Source organism: Mustelus asterias, chromosome 13 (genome assembly GCF_964213995.1).
Source record: "Mustelus asterias chromosome 13, sMusAst1.hap1.1, whole genome shotgun sequence".
NCBI lineage: Eukaryota > Metazoa > Chordata > Chondrichthyes > Carcharhiniformes > Triakidae > Mustelus > Mustelus asterias.
Genome location: NC_135813.1, coordinates 85,773,943 through 85,795,708, shown reverse-complemented (window position 1 = coordinate 85,795,708; position 21,766 = coordinate 85,773,943). Strand labels below are relative to the sequence as shown.

General features: G+C 39.9%; 1 protein-coding gene across 12 annotated transcripts in view; it reads right to left on the bottom strand.

Moving 5' to 3' along the window:
- The window catches only part of fbrsl1 (fibrosin-like 1), an 856,957-nt gene that overhangs the window by 710,084 nt on the left and 125,107 nt on the right, over positions 1 to 21,766 (bottom strand). For 10 of the 12 annotated variants that reach the window (XM_078227177.1, XM_078227180.1, XM_078227178.1 and 7 more), the window contains exon 2: positions 16,457 to 16,525. The exons of the other annotated variants lie outside the window; for them this stretch is intronic. In XM_078227177.1, the coding sequence (XP_078083303.1) occupies positions 16,457 to 16,525 (69 nt within the window). The remainder of the gene's footprint in view (positions 1 to 16,456; positions 16,526 to 21,766) is intronic. 12 annotated transcript variants of the gene reach the window in all.

Below are 21,766 nucleotides of genomic sequence, written 5' to 3'. Positions count from 1 at the left end.
GGCATAACAGGCTCGGGGCTGAATGCCCTATTTCCTGTATTCCTGCTAACAAGTTTTTGCTAAGTGGAGTTAATTCTCTGTGTTGTAAACACGTTATCCACCATTTATACATGTGTTAAATATATTCTGATGCTCCAACTATACTATAGATCGTTTCAATGGAGTTGGAGAGAAGAAATATTAAAAATAAAATAAGGGTAAGTAGTGGATAATATGCAATAAAAACATCTACAATGAAAATTCTTAATTTTGTTGAGAAGTATTAACACCTCTCAAACACAAGCTTCTGTATGCACTTGCAAAGAGCGACAAGGGCCTGCTCTCGTCAAACTTCACGATTGTATGAATAGCCTTCCATTCTAATTACTAGATCATTCAATCACACCCTGTAAAGTCTATTACATCTGGCCTGTCACAAAGCATTATCGTTTCCACTTAGCACATCAGTCAACAGCACTGAAAGAAGTGCAGAAGCAGAGGCCCAGCCCACCTCTTTGAGGAGAAAATGAGGCCTCAGGAAACTGAAAGTAATTAGCACTGATATCGCAAAGGGAAATTCAATGCAGCTCAGCTGCTGAAAATACATTTACCCTTCAAAGAATTAGACAATGCTGTCCAAAGATTTTAGAATTAAAAAACAAAATCAACCACTGTATTTCTAAAGCGAAAGAGAAACATTACCAAAAAAACTGCTGGCTACTTCTGTCATTATTCTCCCTGAATCTTTCAAAGGCCAAAAAGAACTCATAATTCAATGCAAAGAAAGCGGGGGGAAAAGGTACAATAAATAAGCAGAAAGTAAAGTAAGTCATGCCTGTTTGAAATGAATTATCTTGAAATAGGTAGAGAGAAATTGGTCAGTTATCAGTTAGGCTGTTAAGACTCTCCTGGAAGCAAGTTTGTGCGTGGGCAAGGGGGGAGGGTTGGTGCAGGCATTGGGCAAGGGATAGGTTTGGGCTCAGCTGTAATTATAGTCAAACAGCTGTCCACCTGATAGGGCAAGAAAGTATATCTAATCATGGGTAAAGAAATCTATAAACAAGTCCAAGCAGTCAAGGCTGTGATGCATTGGGTTTTAACAACATTGAATTCAACCAGGGAAAAAAGACAACAATGACAATTATAACACTGTCACAGCCACGTCAGTCAAAATAATACGTTCTACATCCGAAAAGGGCTGCTCACCACTCTAGGACATACTTCTTAAACAGCAAAAGACAAGAAATCACTGAAATATATGAGATAGAAAAAATAATGTTGAGTGAGGTGTTCCAATGTACTAAGTGCATAAATGCACCACCCAAGTATTTGGATGAAAATGACAACGCCATCCCAGTCCTTGGTCTCTGCTGCATTAATTACTCTCAGCTAAGCCACCAGTAGGAGTGCTATAATTGGCTTTAGTGCCCTGGCACTGAGGGGGAAAATGGGGGGATTAGCCATGCACATGATTGCTATTCAAATGAGATTTGTGGCTGCCAGGCTAGAACAGAGTCAGTTCTGAGCATGAAAACCCCATTCCAACATAGAATAGAACATAATTTTAGAAATGAAGCCGAACCATTTGGTTGAGTTACAGAACAACTGGCACTAATGAAACCATCTCAAATCTGGCTGCCTTTCAAAATTTTATCATCCACCTTCTCCACGATGGCATGCAAGTCATGATCCTAACCAGAAGAACCACACAGACTCTATCTCAGTGAAAACTGGATTCAACCAAGCTGTGTCATCGCACCAGCACTAGTCTCCATTTTCCTTGCTGCAATCCTGCACCTCACCAACAAATTACCACAGGTGTGGACGTCATTTATAGAAATAGAATTCCTACAATGGAGGTGGTGGCCATTTGGCCCATCGAGTCTGTACCGACTCTCCAACAGAGCATCTTACCCAGGCAGAACAACAATGCTAAACTTATTATTGTAACTTTTGTCAATTCTATCCTAGCTCAACTGTACTTATAACTAGCTGAGCTGATATTGCATGTATTTAGGAGGGTCAAAACTGCTGAGTGAGTCCACTTAAACCTTTCAAAATTGGACAGATTAACCTGCAGAAACCAATAAGAGTTCCATATATACTGAGATAAGTGACAAAGTATGAATTGGTTTTGTAAGCATTCAGTCACAGACATTCAATTCACATCCTTACCCATTCACCATGTTTTAGTTCATACAATTTTGAAGCCTTTACTTATTTGTGCTGCAGCATTATTTGTCTAGTATAATGCGAATTAAGCACTTTAGTTCAAAGCAAGTTGCTATTATACCTTATCTTGTTTCCAGCTATCTCCAGGTAGGGACTACTGGAGAAGGAAGATAGTGAAGACAAAGGTCCTTCAGCAATATTACTAAGGGAATTCTTTACCAATGTCAGCATTAACCTCCCTCAACAATAAAAAAACTCAATTTTTAAGTTATTTTACTGTTAGAAATCACTATGCCAAACTACACCTCTATCCAAAACACAAAATTCAAACAATTAGTTAAAACTTGGCAGTCTGAGGAATGCTAATGGTATAGATTTTTTCTATCTGAAGTTAAAAAAATCAATCCATCAATTCTATTAATGATAGGTGTCAAATTCAAAGTTGAAACAGTCAAAGATCAGTCCACTTTGAACCTACAGCATTCAAACAAACCATTTTGGCTCAACAAGTGTGTGTGTTGGTGATTGTATTTCAGTTGTGCCATCTCCTAATCCATTTACAGCTTTCCTTTACTCTCACATACTCATCTCTTTTCCCTTACGAAAGCATCTATGATATTTGCCTCAAACACTTGTGTGTTAATGAGTCCCATGTTTTAGTAAAGAAGTTTCTGCTCACTGGATTTAATAACTATCTTATATTTACTTCTGGATTTTCCCACAAGTGGAAACATTGTAAATCCATTCTGTCCAACTAACGAATGTCACCTCTAAATACTTTCCTTTCTAAAGGCAAAAGCCACAGCTTGTTCAACTTTCCCCAACAACTGTGATTTCTTAGTTCTGATGCCATCCTGCAAATCTTCATTTTTGCACTGTAGTGGGGAAAATCACAGATGAATACCTGACACACAAAATGGCTGCCTGGCACATAAAATGGTTGCCTGGGAAAGAGACATTAAACAGGCACTGACTTTTAGCACAGACAGCTACTTAAAGTTCAAACATGCAGCACAGACAGTTATTTAAAGTTAAACATGAAGGAATCAGATACTGCAGGAAGCCAGTAAGAGCTTGAGGCACTTTAAAGATAAGGACAGACCCAAGACAATAAAGTCTGATAATAAAATCAGCCATAGGTGGGAACAGAAATACATAAATGCAGCAAAACCAATCACTATATGTAAAGACCGAAACCAGTCATTGATAGAGGAAATGTATCCATTCTATGAACAATGCGATGTTAAATGCCCATGTCTGTACCTGTCTGATTGTAACAATGTGTTAACTACCGATCACCATGATCTGTCTACTCAACTATAATGATGTGTTAAATGGCTAATGTCCGGACTATCCATTGTCTGAGAAGTATAAAAATGACCAACTACTATTGTATTATTGAGAAGGTAGCTGCCAAGTACTGCGGAGTACCAGTGCTTTCTCCCTCGAAGCTTCGTGTCCGAAATAAAGCTGTATTATTGAACCTCCAGTCTGACTCCGGAGGTAATTTTCTCACAACAGGGCGGCATGGTAGGACAGTGGTTAGCACTGCTGCTTCACAGCTCCAGGGACCTGGGTTCGATTCCCGGCCTGGGTCACTGTCTGTGTGGAGTTTGCACATTCTCCTTGTGTCTGCGTGGGTTTCCTCCGGGTGCTCCGGTTTCCTCCCACAGTCCAAAGATGTGCAGGTTAGGTTGATTGGCCATGCTAAAGTTGCACCATAGTGTCCTGAGATGCGTAGGTTAGAGGGATTAGTAGGTAATATATGTAGGGATATGGGGGTAGGGCCTGGGTAGGACTGTGGTCAGTGTAGACTCGATGGGCCGAATGGCCTCTTTCTGTACTGTAGGGTTTCTATGATCTTTCTATGATCTATGACAACAGCACTTTGTTCATTGCTTCTATTGTTTATGGTATGGAGAACAGAACTATGTACATTACTTTGATTTGATTTATTATTGTCACATGTATTAGTATACAGTGAAAAGTATTATTTCTTGCATGCTATACAGACAAAGCATACCATACAAAGAAAAGGAAAGGAGAGAGTGCAGAATGTAGTGTTACAGTCATATCTAGGGTGTAGAGAACAATCAACTAGATCCATTCAAAGGTCTGATGGCAACAGGGAAGAAGCTGTTCTCGAGTCGGTTGGTACATGTCCTCAGACTTTTGTATCTTTTTCCTGACGATAGAAGAGAGTATGTCCAGGGTGGGTGGGGTCCTTCATTATTCTGGCAGCTTTTCCGAGGCAGCAGGAAGTGTAGACAGTGTCAGTAGGTGGGAGGCTGGTTTGAGTGATGGAAAGGGCTTCGTTCATGACCCTTTGTACTTCCTTGCAGTCTTGGACAGAGCAGGAGCCATACCAAAGTGTGATACAACCAGAAAGAATGCTTTCTATGGTGCATCTGTAAAGGTTAGTGAGAGTCGCAGCGGATGTGCCAAATTTCCTTTCTCAGCAGGCTAAGTAGAGGCTTTGGTGGGCTTTCTTAACTATAGCGTCGGCATGGAGGGACCAGGACAGGTTGTTGGTGATCTGGACACCTACTTTTTACATTTCTATTTTAACCATAGCCTGAACAGGATACTGTAAAAGTAACTTCACTACTTTTGAATTCTATACCTGTAGAAATGAATCCCAGTGCATGGTAGCATTTTTAACTGCTTTGCTGACCTGTAGTGCTGCTTTTAATGATTTGTTCACCTGCATCCTTAGATTCTTTACCTCTTTTATCCAATCAGCTAATTTCCAACATGTTTCAATTTTTCTTATCAAAGTATGATTTGCCACTTAACTGCCGAGGCCGCAGTTAAAAACCAGGAACCAGAAGGTGATCACAATGCCAACCCTACCCTAATGGGAAATCGTCATGCAGTTTTTAGTTTTTCTGTATCTTAGAAAATGGGGTGCTATTTTTTGATTAAGGTTTTAAAATAGATGGCATGGGTTGGTGAGGGAACAAAGGGAAAAGTTGGAATGGTGGAGATAATCCTCTTTTATACAACTTTAATAAACATAATAAACTTACCTAGGTACAAGGTGGAGGGACAGACGGAAAGAAAGCAGTCAATTACTGTCGAAAACTGTCTTTCAAAAAATTCTTGGAGTATTGCAAATAAAAAAGAAAGAGGCATTGGAAACAAAATGCATCTGGTGGTTCGTGGGCAGTTAAATAGACCTGGCTGCAGCCTGAACACGACTGGGAGTCAAGTACACTGGGTAGGAAGGATAGGGTAAGAGAGCAGGGGTGTGGCAATATTAACAAAGATGTCACCATAATGTTAGCAAGGAAACATCTAACTTAATGTAATCAGTATGCATACTGAGGAACAGAAGAAGATACAAAACACCGGTGGGGGTATTTAGTGCATCTAGCTATGATTATTACTTCACAATTAGAAATAAGCACATGTTTGCTTTTAAGAAGAAAACACAATACCTTGCATATAGGTTGGAAGAAAATGGATGTACATTTAAAAAAGTTTTCTTCAATATCATGCCTTAAAGCTATCAAGCAGACAATATACTATTCATTTATGAGCAGTGAAACAAATATTACTAATGTAGTGCTACGAAAGCATCTTTGGAATCTTGGCTTTAAAATGACTGAGTTCACTATAGGGCTCGAGACAGAAGAAAAAGGATGTGGCTACATCTTGAAGGAATGAAAAATAAATTGACTGAAATCAGCCAAAGAAATGCTAAGTTGGGAAATCTACAGTCCAATGAGTACAATCTATTTGAAAAAGTAGTTAGCCAAATACAAAAGAAATATAAACCCAATAAGGCAAAACAAGATACTTCTGGGGTGATGTAATCGTGGTCTATTTCAGTGTGGTTGGAATGGTTTTTAAAATGAATGAGGGCTGGGAGTATACAAGAAAATAACAAAAAGAACAAGAAACTAACGAGAGAAGATAGACAATATCAAGGATACAGAGTTTTTTTCCCTAATAACTATGTGGATGGGCCATAAAAATAGATCTAGGAAAGAAAATAAGAGTAAAGATAATGCAAAACCACTAAATAGATTGCTTTAGTCACTAAGTGCAAGAGTACCAGTGATTTGTGAAGAGAAACTCCAGAAGGATTAAGGTAAAACAGAATATTTTTAATGTATAAACTAATGAGATTAAAGTCAAACTAATTTTCAGGCATAGATGGTTAAGGTTATTAAAAACAAGTGCGCACAGAAATTTGAGATACAAAAGCTCGCTAGAGTTGCAGGGAACTGCCAAGTGTGAGGGGCAGGCTTGAAAGACCTGCTGGCCTTTGCCTGCCCATCAATTTTACATGTTTTTGTCTAACTGGAAGGTAATGAGAAAACCGTTGGAACCCATTATCAAATAAAAAAAATGAAAACTTACAAGCCAAGTAAAAACAGTCAGTATTTTGTGTGAAATGTTAGTTAGCTCCAACTAATGCAACAGATTATTTGATAGCGTCAATGGGGTGGTAGATATAAATTAATGTCATATATATGGATTTTTAGAAAGCATTTGATAAAAGACTTATGGCTAACATTTAGATGGATTAATTTGGAGGAAATCAGTAATGAGGTAGATTGTAAAGGAATAGGATAAAAGGGACACTCTTGAATCAAAGAGAGGTGACAAACTGCATCTGCAGAAACTGGGCCCAACTTTTCTCTATGTATGACCAGAAATTACAAGGATTGAATTATATTGAAGCTCGCAACTGATAACAAACTTGGAGGTATAGTGAAGTACAGAGCAGAAAATTGCAAAAGGACATAAATAGGTTAAGTGAATGGTTGAATCAATAGTAGTCAAAAGCAATTCAACATGAAGTGTGAGGTACAAATACAGTCTTAACGCAGAAACACTGGGTGAGGGGATTGATGGAACAACTTAAGGAATCAGGCACATAAGTGGTCAAGACAACGAACAAGATGCTGAACTTCAACACAAGAGAAAGACAATAATATCAAAGAAAGTATTACTGCAGCTAAGTGCTGGAGAGACGTCAATTGAACTGACGTGTTCAACTTTAATACCTGATAGTAGGAAGGATATATTGATTTTATTATGGTCTTATAGCTAAAACGATGGGATATATGATGAAGGATGCATAAAGCTAGAGACAATACCTAGGATTGATTCGATTGAAGTAATTAAAATAATGAAGGAAATTGATAGATAGGAAATAAATCTTCCCGCAATGAGATGAAATAGCCTTCGAATTCAAAGACAAATGCTGATCAAGAATATCAAACACAAGGTGCCAGAAAGTCAACAGCATACAATCAACTGTAGTGTATGAAAGCGTTTCCTCTGGAAGTAGGGATATTAAGGATATGATGAATAACAGGGAATTGTAATTAAAGTGGCACAATGCTGCTATGGCTAAACATCACTGTAGTCTCAATGACCCTTACAGTCCTGTTCCTATGGATAGACATCAAATGTCTTCAGTGTGCATACAACCCCATTTGCCCAATGTCACAAGTGTTTCCAATCCTAGGTAGCAACAACACACAGAATCCCTATAACGCAGGAGGCGGCCATTTGGCCCATCAGGTCTGCATCAACTCTACAACAAAGAATCTTACCCAAGACTTCACTGCCTGCCAAATTTACCTTACTAATCTCCGTAACTGACACATCTTGGGACACTAAGGGGCAATTTAGCATACACTCCAGATATATTTTTATACATCGGTTTGGGGAGTCGGGGGGGTTGCTGGTGGGGATTGAGTGTAGTAGAATCTAATACCTGATGGTCCAATGGACCATGTTTTGCTGTCTCCAACATAGTAAACTAGGCTGGTGTGTGAATTAAGATATGTCTACGTTTGTTCAAAAGCTATATAGTTTGCATGTCAGAAATCCTCCTATTCGTACGTCCCTAAAACCACATGATTAGCCTTAGTTTTGTCCACACTAATTTTGAGCCTCTGAAGCCGAATGCTCAATTTGAGTAAGCTCTCCACTATCAGACAGGAAGATATTGAACATGCTTATGAAAAAGTTCCCTAAGCTTGACTTTTAAAAAAGAAAATCCAACATAGGAATTCCAAATTTAGATCAAAACATGGTTAGAAAACCACTGCAAGACTGAAACTTTTCAATCATGATATGTGGAAACGATCTGAGCCAGTCACCTTTTATGGTCTCAACTTTTGCATCTGTGCATTGTAACTTCTCAAATTGGAGATGATACTGGGATTCTTGTTTAATGAACTGTTCATAAATCACATCATTTCCTACTAAAGCAGCTGGACACTTTATAGAGTAATATTGCTGTCAGCCGTGAAGGAATCTGGAAGATTATGGGCAAGTTTGGGTGCCCAGGCAAGTTCATTCAGATGGTTCAACAGTCCCATGATGGCATGCAGACTCACGCCCTTGATGACAATGAAACTTCAGCCCCCTTCTGTCACCACTGGAGTGAAACAGGACCGTGTACTGGCCTCAGCTCTCTTTAGCATCATGTTTTTAGCCAAACTCACTGATGCATAGACATCAACTGCCAAATAGATGCAAGCTCATCAACCTGCAGAGCCTCCAGGCCAAGACCAAAGTCCTCACTGATAAACTGCATGATTTTCTATTTGCTGATGACTGTGCACTAAATTCTGAAAGTCAGGTAGATATGTAGCACATTATGGACCTGTTCTCCGCATCCTGAGATAACTTCGGTCTCACCATCAGCACAAAGAAGACAGGAAGTCATGTTCCAACCTGCTCCAGGAAAGCTCTAATAGTGAAAGTGAGCAGCCAGAAGCTGACCACTATGGACAAGTTCACCTCCCTAGGCAGCACTGTGTGCATATTGATGATGAGACCGATGCCAGAATTGCCATGGTCAGTATGTCTTTCAGAAGACTTCGCTATTCAGTACGGGAGCGTAAGGGGGGGGGAATCTAAAAACCAAGTTCAAGGTCTACCGAGCAGTCGTCCTCTCCACTCTTCTCAACGCACGCGAGTCCCAGACTGTCTACCAGTGACACGCACAGAAAATCAATCGCTTCCACCTTTGCTGCCTCTCAAACTCCTCAACATCAACATCAAGCAACAAGGCAAAGCCCCAGACTCAGAGGTCCTCAGGAGAACTTGCATGGTCAGCATCTTCACAATGTTACAACACAAACTGCTTTGATGGACTGGACAAGCGAGTCTTCTACGGTGAACTATAGAACAGAGCACACTCCCGTGGTGGCTCGAAGAAATGCTTTAAGAGTACCCTGAAAACCACCCTCAGGAATTTTAAAATTGATACTGCCCAGAATCGCTCAGTCGACAGGAGTGTAATTGCTGAAGGTGCATCAGCAGATGAGGAGCAATGGATAGCATCAGCCCAAAACATAAAAACCATGAGAACAGTGCCCCCAGCTACTTGCAGCCTAATTTTCCTGTCCTTACTGCACTAGAACCTTGTGTAGATGGGACTCATCAGCCACCTTCGCACCAATACAGCCCTACATCTGGATGACAAATGAAGATGGCCTTCTTCAATACTGAAGGACAAACGAGAGAGAGTGTAACACTGACCAATACTAAAATTAGAGAACTCTTAATTAATAACAAATTAAAGACACAAAATGGACCAATTTAATTTATCCTTCAATAAACAGATGCCCATACAGTACAAGGACCGACGTGGAATATATTTAAAAGGCGCATCAATAAAAGGGGTTAAGTAATCCCTAGAAATTGAAATTAATTGAACTTCTGTTATGCTGCTTTGTTAAACCTGGTTAACCTCATAACTCCTGTCACAGCAACTAAAAGGTACTGGCTTGGAAACTGAAAAGAAATTATCCAAAAAGCTGGATCTCGTGAAAATTTAACATTTTGTTACGTTTCTAACAATTTGTGGTTTCAGTCTTTAAATATACAGCTGCCTGTTGCAGGGATTAGGATATGGACAGGTGAAATACACTTCCCAACAGTCAATAGCAAGTCCAAGATGGTTATGTTTTGGAATGATGTCTTTAAATTGAGGTACATGATGGACGAACCATGCGACCTGTTGTTTGCTTTTGACGTCTGCCTGACAGCAAGCCTGGGTGGTTTGATTGGTAGGGATTAAATGGGCCCCAGACTGTTTTACTGAGAAGGTGCAAGGAGACCTTGGAGACAATGGTAACAGCCTTTATGCTAACTCCAAGATGGAGTGTTGGAATCTCAAGGATAGCTAATTAACATTTCTTCCTCTTTACAAAGCACGCTGCCTAGAGATTGGTTTTGATAAAGGAAGGTTCAAAGGTATCCATGATATTCAGACACAGGTAGTCGTTTGTGGGTCCAAGAGAAAGACGGCAGCTGGAGACCAGAGGTCTCTATGGTTCACTGTGCAGTAATGCAGTTGGGAGATCACACCTTGGATTGGGAAGACCAAATCTGTGAGGAGTTGGAAGAGGCTGGAAACTTTGCCTCGCTTTCACCAGAGGCGGCATCGCTAGGAGGGAAAACCTCACTGTAAGAGATGGTTCTGAGATTACAAAGTAACCAAGTTGACAAAGGAAAATAACTCTGGAGCTAGATTGCTTCTGGGTGAATTGAATGTCTACTTAAAAGGCAGTGTGAAATATACATATACCCGTGAAGTGTGCTTTCGCGGTTTTGCTAAAAGAAAGAGAAAATGCTATGCTGTGGTTTAAAGTATATGTTGCCTACAAAGGTAGTGTTTAATCATTAGTATTTTAGTCGTGTTACAGTAGTCTTAAAACATAAAATCTTGTTGTGTTATCCTTTGGCTATGAACTGGAAGATCAAATCTTCTTTTTAAAAGTTACTGATCTCTCTAGGGAACATAAAAAGAGTAATAAAAGATTAGAGGGCAAATCACTTCAACTCCTTCACCTAGCAATACTATCAATGACCGAGAACTACTGTGTTGACCTAAAAAAAAATTGTAGAACAGGGTGCTGAATAGATATTTGTTATTCATAGAACATAGAACATAGAAAAGTACAGCACAGAACAGGCCCTTCGGCCCACGATGTTGCGCCGACCTTCATCTGAAACCAAGATCAAGCTATCCCACTCCCTACCATCCTGGTGTGCTCCATGTGCCTATCCAATAACCGCTTAAATGTTCCTAAAGTGTCTGACTCCACTATCACTGCAGGCAGTCCATTCCACACCCCAACCACTCTCTGCGTGAAGAACCTACCTCTGATATCCTTCCTATATCTCCCACCATGAACCCTATAGTTATGCCCCCTTGTAATAGCTCCATCCACCCGAGGAAATAGTCTTTGAACGTTCACTCGATCTATCCCCTTCATCATTTTATAAACCTCTATTAAGTCTCCCCTCAATCTCCTCCGCTCCAGAGAGAACAGCCCCAGCCCCCTCAACCTTTCCTCATAAGACCGACACTCCAAACCAGGCAGCATCCTGGTAAATCTCCTCTGCACTCTTTCCAGCGCTTCCACATCCCTCCTATAGTGAGGTGACCAGAACTGCACGCAATATTCCAAATGCGGTCTCACCAAGGTCCTGTACAGTTGCAGCATAACCCCACGGCTCTTAAACTCCAACCCCCTGTTAATAAAAGCTAACACACTATATGCCTTCTTCACAGCTCTATCCACTTGAGTGGCAACCTTTAGAGATCTGTGGATATGGACCCCAAGATCTCTCTGTTCCTCCACAGTCTTCAGAACCCTACCTTTGACCCTTTGATTCAAGGGTCATAAAACTTCCCTCAATGGTCTAGTAAGAGTACCACAATGTTGTACTAAACTATACACCGGTTCAGTCACCAGAAGTCATTCCAGTTCCAATAACTTCTGCTGTAAAGTATACGTGTGTGGATGTAACAAAGTGCAATATGCAGTGAGGGTCAGCTGACCAGATAGACAATGTAACCAATGGCAAAATGTGATGGTCAGCTGGCCTGGTATAAATAGAAAGCAGATGGGAATTGTGGGGAGGTTCTGTAGCCTGAGTGTTGGTGTAATGAAGTTTCTTTATTAAACTTTTTCTTTGACTTACTTTCTGAAGTTTGCTCTTTTATTGCTTGCAACAGAAGCCCCTTACTGTCGGATGAACACTAAGGACATGATCAGGTCTGGCTGTGATGATGAAATAGCCTCCTGCCATTCATACAAGAATAGCAGTTTGCAGGGTAAGACTTTCGGAATCCAAGGAACCCTACGTCTGTAACAGTCTGCACATTTTGGGAAGGGGGAGGTTTCACACAGGGAAAAGCTGGAACAAATACATTTTGGACTATTCACTGGAAGCACAGATGACTCATTAAGACAATAAGAAATGGAGAATAATTGTACAGGTTATAGAAATCAAATATATCCCAGATAGCTTTAATTTGCATCTAAGGAAAGATTGGTGTTATGATCTCAGTGGAGACGAGTAACTTTTAAAAATAAATTTGAACGCCAGTAATTGAAAGAATTACCGCATAAGGCTTCACATTATAAACAAAAAAAAATTACTGTACAAGTACTAGGCAAGGCAAGTTTTACTAACTTAAAGAATAAGTGTTTACAAAATTGGTGTTAAGGCCCAACATCTCAACAGGACACTCCCCATTTTACTTTTATTTATTTCTATCCAAGAATTCCCCATTACTTCACAGGATCCTGAGGATCCTGTGAAGTAATGGGGATCACTTCTTCTGGGACCAAACCAAGGTATACCACAGCAATCAGGAATTCATCTTGATTTGACACAGTGAACCCGAGTTATGAGATTTCTTGGGGTCCTTCCACAAGACAACCCTCCAATTTTCTTTTGAGCACCTCACAATCATGGACTCCTCAGTTCAAGCGTGAGCTTCACTCGTAATTCCTGAGCAGTGACTCCACATCAGAAAATACTCTTGGCTCCTGATATTCCCTTGCTCCTGGTCCACAGCTCCTTCCATGCACGAGATACAAACTGTCTGTTTCAAAACTACTTCCAAGATGACTGTTTTTGTGAGAAATCACAGAGATAAAAACTAAAAACGAAATAAGTACTTTTCTGCAACTATCCCCATGACAACATAGCATACTTGGGATGCCCCAGATAGAAATTTAAACTAATTAACTTACAACTTTAAACCTGCCCTTTGATTTGAAAAATGTATACTTTCGTACCCTTGGCTTTCAACCCTTCTCTGATCTGGGGAAATATGAATAATGTAAAACTCTAATAGGGATACCTGCAATCTTACCAGACTCACTGGTTCCATTACAAAGCTAAGACAGGACAGAGTTGATGAAGAATCTAATGAGTCATGTTACACTCAAAACATTAACTGCTTCCCACTCCGCAGATGCTGCCAGACCTGCTGAGTTTTACCAGCATTTTCTGTTTTTCTTTCAATTCTACCACTAACTGGGTACAAAGACAAAAGGGACTCCATTATTCCGCTAGTTAAGTCCGAGACAGAAGCTGTACAAAACAAGGAAAAACATAAGATCAGCGCTGGCCACGTTCAGACAAATGATCATTAAAAGCTAAACAAGCCCGCTAATTGAGATAGTGTTGCATATTTATATTTTCCTTGTCATCAAGTTCTGTAGTCAGTTGAACCGAAATGAGTTTTGATTACATTCATTACTCTGTATATTCATTAATTTCTACAAAATAAAGTAATTATTAATTTGTATTTCCTGTCATTCCACTAAGTGTTTCTGCCAATCGTGGAAAAGGTTGGAGAAATGCACACTATGCATGCGAAAGAAACATATCCAATTCTGGGATGGTTCAGAGAACTGTGCGATTGCAATATATTTCCAGTCAGTTTCACAGTCAATCATTCACAAAAGTAAATGCCACTACAATCACACTACACTAAAAGTACTGTTCAACTCCACGGCACGGTAGCACAGTGGTTAGCACTGCTGCTTCACAGCTCCAGGGTCCCGGGTTCGATTCCCGGCTCGGGTCACTGTCTGTGTGGAGTTTGCACATTCTCCTCGTGTCTGCGTGGGTTTCCTCCGGGTGCTCCGGTTTCCTCCCACAGTCCAAAGATGTGCGGGTTAGGTTGATTGGCCAGGTTAAAAATTGCCCCTTAGAGTCCTGGGATGCGTAGGTTAGAGGGATTAGCGGGTAAAAAAAAAAGGGATTAGCGGGTAGGGCCTGGGTGGGATTGTGGTCGGTGCAGACTCGATGGGCCGAATGGCCTCCTTCTGCACTGTAGGGTTTCTATTTCTATTTCTATTTCCACTCACAGGCAGCTTCCCTCATCATCCTTCTTTTAAAATCACTTTTAAATATTTACAGAGCTATGGCAAATAGCAGGTTATCAACAAAAATGACAATACCCACAGGGCCAGCCAACCTGATCCCCAGCACTGATTCACCAAACTACAAATAGCCGCATCTACATGTGCACATTATGCTGCACCAGATCACCTGTTTCAGTAGCTATCAGAATTTAGATCATCATGGTAGAGCACTACTAAGTGCTTTCTGCTAATTATAGTCTGTTGGTTATTAATTAAATGTAGAGCCATTCCTGGATGAAGCATTACTGTTTGCTGAAAAACAAAAGTTGAGAAATAAGTGCAATATTTTAAAGGTGTCCCAATTTCTCTCCCAAAACTTCCTGGTTTTCTTTTGAGAGTCAGTTACATCTGACTTGTTGAATAGGGCTTGGGATGCTGGGAGGTGAGTTATGCTGACGTATCAGCCAAAAAAAGGTGCAATATTTTTTGAATTATCCAGCAACATGAATTAACAGATATCAAACATGGAAACATGTGTAAGCAGTTCTGTAGTTCCCAATAGAGTGTAATGAAGTAGATGCCGAGGTTAAAATCGAAGGGGCAATAAAACATTTTTAAAAACCGTTTGAATTCAGTAGATATTCCATAGAATCCTACAGTGCAGAAGGAGGCCATTCGGCCCATCGTGTCTGCACCGACCACATTCCCATCCAGGCGCTATCCCCATACATTTACCCTAGCTAGTCCCCATGACACTAAAGGGCAATTTAGCATGGCCAATCAACCTAACCCGCACATCTTTGGACTGTGGGAGGAAATCGGAGCACCCGGAGGAAACCCACGCAGACACAGGGAGAACGTGCAAACTCCACACAGACAGTGACCCAAGCCGGGAATTGAACCCAGGTCCCTGGCGCTGTGAGGCAGCAGTGCTAACTACTGCGCCACTGTGCCACCCAATATTGTGAGGTGAACGCTAATTCTGTCAATTCTATCTCAGAGAGGTGGTTAAGTTTTAGGGAAAAGTTGCTTAGATGTGACATGCAGGTTTAATACTTTGATAATAACATACAAAAGATTTGAAACTGATGTATTTCATACTCAATGGGCAAAAACTTCTAATCTGCAGATTCAGAAATCAACATTTGTTGGAAAGCAGAATACTGGAATAACTATAAATGCACTATTATATTTTTATGTTTGGAAATATGATGTTTGGAGTAACTTAAAGGCTACTGAGAGTCTGGTTTATTATAGAATTGCAGCTTCCATCTTAAATGGAGAGATTTGTAGCGCACACAGTCAAAAATATTCTTCATATACAGACATCTGCAAAGTCATCAAACAGCTGATCATTACTTTACTACCAGAGCACTTCAATAAATGCAACCTACCTTCCTTTAGGAGGAAGTAGCTTGTGCAAGTTCAGATAATGCTGATCTCAAACAGCACAACCAAGTCTCAAACTGTTCTTTCAATTTCATCCAGCCAAGAAACATCAATCATGCAATCGGAACATTTTCCTTATTTCACAGTTGTCAGTCATAATTTCTGTTGAATTTACTTTTTTTTTTTAAAAAATCTGCCCAAGAAAGACACTGAATCAGGACAAAAGGATAAAGGATGACTGCTTGTGCTGTACTGAGAACCTAATGAATAGGTTGAGATGATGAACAATCCTGAAAGCAGGCCTTTCAATCTTAATTCTCAGCAAAGAAAAAGCCCATTACTACTACTTATTTTCTGCTATTTTACTTTGATAAATTTCCTGACATTTCAATTAAGTTAGAAATGTTTTTTATCCCAAGCAGTGCTAGAAGTGTATTTGTGAAAGGCTTCCTCATTGATATCGACATGATTCAATCGGCCACTCTCAGAAATTCAATCTTCCTCACATCATGTTTTGGGGCACTCTGAATCTCAGTTCATGTAATTTGTAAACAAAACTTCTATTTTAAGCATCAAACAAGGCCTCAAATCAACTAGGAGTGAACTGTAATTTTACCCTTTTTTATTTTAATAAACTTTCCGGGAAACCCAGTGCAACACATAGCTGACATGAAGAATGTCCCAAAAAATCCAATGATAATAACCAGCAGCAAAGCTGTACTTAATGACAATTGTTGGAATGGCAACACAGATATTTGACTCACGGTTTCGATTGTAAATTGAAACACATCTAAATGAAGAAAATGATTGGGGATGTCACCATGCTTTTCTTCCTGAAAAGGTAAAATAGCGAAGTTCTTACAAAATCAGTTGCTAAATAAATGACAGATTTCATATAATAAATACTTTTACAAAAACACATCCATTTGCATTACTTAAATGTTACAATCCATTCAATTTTTAATAACCCAAGCTGCAATCTCTAATAATGTGCTATTGGTAGGATCTATTAATAGAGGAAAATGTAATCCACTCTCTCGTGCGATACTGTGTTATATCACACAGCAAGTTCTACAAAAAGTGCTGCACTTTTTAAAAAGGTTATAGTTAAAACTGAAAAGGAACAGTCAGTCTTCAAACATATATAGTCTATCTGAATCTTCAGAATGCATCTCCAATTTTTACGACTGTAAAGACAACAAGTCGGAGCATCTCCATTACTCTGAGGCTGATGGCAACTTCTGGCATCCGCACTTGCACAGTTAACACACAACAAGAATTTGCTGTCCAACTAGCGATTCCTCATTCATCCACAGGTTGTGCTTTTGGGAATCAATTCATTTAACATTTCCACACTTTTACACTATTAGTCTATTATGCCATGTCCACTCAACCTCTCCTCATAGTTCAATTTCACTGCACTCCCACCAAGACAAGTATATCCTTCCTAAGGTAGGGAGCTCAGAACCGTACATAACTGTATGTAGTAATCTAGTGTAGGCCTAACAAAAGCCTATATAACTGCAGTAAAACATCTTTACTCATATACCCCAATTCCTTTGTAATAAAGACTAATATACCAAATGGTTTCTTAATTCTTTGCTGCATCTGCATGTTCACTTTTGGGATTAATGATTTGAAGTTACTATCAGATCAGCCACAATCTTATTAAAATGGTGGAGCAGGCTCGAGGGGCCGAATGGTCTACTCCTGCTCCTTGTTCGTATGTGCAACAAGGACGTCGAGGTCTCTCTGGATACCTATGTTTCCCAGGTCCACGCCATTTAAGAAATATTTTGCTTTTCTAATTTTCCTACTAAAGTGGATAACTCTATATTTCCCCATGTCACATTCCATCTGTCACATTTTGCCCACTGACAACCTGTTTGTGATATTCTTTTGTAGTTGCTTTGCATTCTCACCATTAGCTTTATCATCAGAAAACTTGGATACATAAGATATGAAAGTTATGTCTAAGTCATTGATATACATTATCAATGGAGCCCAAGCACTAATCTTTGCAATACTGTGCAAGTTGCAGACAATCAACCCAACCAACTTCTTGATAAAGCACTTTTCTTCCAGTACTGACCATTAGCAGATAATCAGCCCAAGTAGAAATGAATCATGCCTGGGCAGTAAGAATAGGCAAGCCATTCAAATGTGAGAACATCACTGAGTAGCTGAATTTCATCATCAGTCAATGTCCATGTACATTAACTGGCAGGTAGAATCAGGAACAGAAACACTGACCAATTTTACTGGCACTAAATAAATCCTGAGAAAAATATTTAAAACACTATACTGGGCTCCTTATTTATCCAGAACTGAGTAAGTAAGAAACCTTGTTTTGCATCTACCAAAAACACTTTCCATTTACTACTATAAATAATTGGATTAACAATTTAACAAATTAGCAACTTCTTTGATTTGATTTATTATTGTCACATGTATTAACATAGTGAAAAGTATTGTTTCTTGTGCACTATGCAGACAAAGCATACCATTCATAGAGAAGGATACGAGAGAGTGCAGAATGTAGTGTTATAGTTATAGCTAGGGTGTAGAGAAAGATCAACTTAATGCAGATAGGTCCATTCAAAAGTCTGACAGCAACAGGGAAGAAGCTGTTCTCGAGTTGGTTGGTACGCGACCTCAGACTTTTGTATCTTTTTCCCCGACAGAAGAAGGTGGAAGAAAGAATTCCGGGGTGCGTGGGGTCCTTAATTATGCTGGCTGCTTTGCTGAGGCAGCGGGGAGTGTAGACAGAGTCAATGGATGGGAGGCTGGTTTGCGTGATGGATTGGGCTACATTCACGACCTTTTGTAGTTCCTTGCAGTCTTGGGCAGAGCAGGAGCCATACCAAGCTATGATACAATCAGAAAGAATGCTTTCTATGGTGCATCTGTAAAAGTTGGTCAGAGACATAGCGGACATGCCAAATTTCCTTAGTCTCCTGAGAAAGTAGAAGCGTTGGTGGGCTTTCTTAACTATAGTGTCGGCATGGGGGGACCAGGACAGATTGTTGGTGATCTGGACACCTAAAAACTTGAAGCTCTCGACCCTTTCTACTTCGTCCCTGTTGATGTAGACAGGGGCATGTTCTCCTTCTCTGAACTGTATCCTGGAGCTGGATACCTGAAGATTAGCTGCCAGTTAATTTTAAGCTATGTGGAATCCATCATTTACATCAAAAGAACGCTGATTTTTGTAGGTTGAAAAAATATCACTTTTATTCCAATTCTTCCTGGTCACTGAGCTACTGGAAATTTATAACTAAAGTAACAACAGCACAAAAACAATCCTATTCAAGTGCTAGCCCATTGCTCCTGCAAATACCAACAAAAGTTTTTTTGATTGACAAAAGACACCTTCAGGATTATGTTTGACAGAAGTGAACACGCCCAATGTAAGTGACAGTCTGAAGAAGAAAAGCATTGCAAAGGTATGCAAGTTGGTTTTGGAAGGAAGTTTAGGCTTTAGCATTTAGCATGTGGGCGTCGAGGCAGTGGCTTACCATCACTTTTACGAGGGCTATTGTGAAAGGGCAATAAACATTAGCCTCATCAGTGATATTCACATCCCATAAATTAAACAGGATTTCAGGTAAATTCTTAGTGCTGAATGTGCAAAGAGTTGAAACCTAGCCACTACAAGTCACTGAGCTAGACTGAAGTACGATAGCATTCACCAACCAGATATAGTTTGCAACCTTCTTTATTTACATTCTTTGCCTGGATCTTTATCTATTACATTGTTCTAATTTTGTCAAGCTCTGTATTTGTTTAGAAAACACATAGCCTTGCTGTCATTCTTGCTAAGTCACATGCACTTACTGAGACAAAGCTTTGCAGGCAGCCAAACTGTAAATACAAGTTGTTGTTGGAGTGTGTAATCTTGAAGAAAAGAATCAAACTGCCTGCTAGGAATTAAAAATGAACAATTTACACAGATGAACTGTTGCAGGCTGCCCTGTATGCTATTTTAGTGGGGAGCACTCTGGCCTCTCGAGTCAAAAGGTCATGGGTTTCACTCCAGAGGTTTATGCAGAAAATCTGGGATGATACTCTGGTGTGGTACTGATGGAGTGCTGCGCTGTCAGAGGTGCTGTCTTACATATAAGTATTAAGCCAAGACCCTGTTTGTTATCTCAGGTAGAAGTAAAAAATCCTACAGTGCTATTTGAAGAATAGCATGAGAGTCAATTCTGTACATTTACATGATGTGGAGATGCCGGCGTTGGACTGGGGTAAACACAGTAAGAAGTTTAACAACACCAGGTTAAAGTCCAACAGGTTTATTTGGTAGCAAAAGCGTGTGGCTTCTGCTACCAAAAGCGTGTGGCTTTTGCTACCAAAAGCGTGTGGCTTTTGCTACCAAATAAACCTGTTGGACTTTAACCTGGTGTTGTTAAACTTCTTACTGCATTTACATGATCACATTGCTGCTTAGGAAATTTTGCTGTATACAAACTGGCTGCCAAACCTACAACATACTGACAGTGCCTAAACATCAGAGTTGGCTGCAAAGCACTTTTGTTGTGAAAATTGATCTGCATATGCAAGGCTTTTTACTTTGCAGTCATACTGCACATAGAGCTATCTATTCACTGCTGTCTTGCTTAATCCTTCCTCAGGCCGACAATATCTGCTGGGAATTCCAGCTGCAGAGTCAAAAGTTACTCTAATTGGTTTAGTTTTATTTTTCTTGACTCCTCTCTAATACTAACCTTCACAAATCTTATGAGAACAGCGGGCACTCATTGTGACTGTAATAAAAACCTTCATAAAAATCAATGGGCAGCACCCAGAGCCAATGATCATTTATTATTTTTCAGGAAAATTTCACTTCAAGTGCAATAACTTGCTTTGCCATCCCACAATCTGAGAAAGCACGAACACAGCACAGATTAGACGACCTGAATTAGCATCAGTGACAGAGACAATGCTAAATAGCATAGGTTTGAAATCCTCAGCTGCTAGAACATTAGCTGGCATATGCCAAGAAAAAAGATTAAAAAGGTCAAATATGATCCAAAACAGGCTTACAAACTTCCCTTAGGTTTTGATAAACATTAGGTTCAAACACTGGTCCATTAATGTTTTTGTAGTATGGCAAATTTTATTCTGACTAGAAAATCTGTGGAATTCCCTGCCCAGTGAAGCAATTGAGGCTACCTCATTGAATGTTTTTAAGGCAAGGATAGATAAAGTTTTGAACAGTAAAGGAATGAAGGGTTTTGGTGAGTGGGCGGGTAAGTGGAGCTGAGTCCACGAAAAGATCAGCCATGATCTTATTGAATGGCGGAATAGGCTCGAGGAGCCAGATGGCCTACTCCTGCTCCTAGTTCTTATGTTCTTATAAACTTCCCTCTTTAAAAAAAAATGCACGTTGGAAGCTGGTTGCTGGCTTGGGGGAGAAGGGATTGAGAGGGGGAAAAAAGTGGGTATTGGCCTTTTAAACTCGGGTAGTGTATATTATGTTTACTGAATACCACAGAAGTATCTCAAAACTACACAAGAATTAAGTCAATCTATCAAAGGGGCAGTTCCTGCAAAGAGGTACATTCCTGCATGCTCAATATTACAAGACTTTTTCCTTTTGACACATTTTAGAAGGAAACTACCTCACTCTTGCAAAATTATACATCCTGTTAAACTAGAATCTATTTTCAGTTTTTTTAAAAAAAGCAAAGCTCCCCTGAAAGCTTGAGATTATCTGCAAAACAGCTAGCCAATACTGACCAGAAAGGAATTTAAAGCAGGTACTTCTGGCCTTAGGAAGTATAGCTGCCTGCATAGCTTTACCTCAGGGTAGAGTGCATATGATTTGGTAGGAATGACAAAAAGGCTGTGTTTTGTGTAAACAATTTTCAACACTGACCTCAGAGAGGAGATAGGCAACAACTGGCTTCTCAGCTACTGGACAAAAATAGAGAGTTCCCTGTGTGACAATTTAACCAGAGGTGCATGTCACCTGATGGCTCTGTCAAGCTTCGCTGTAATGTCCCTTCCTAAGCTTTACAACTTGTCAAACACTCACCATCAAAACTCGCATATGCAGTTGTCATCTA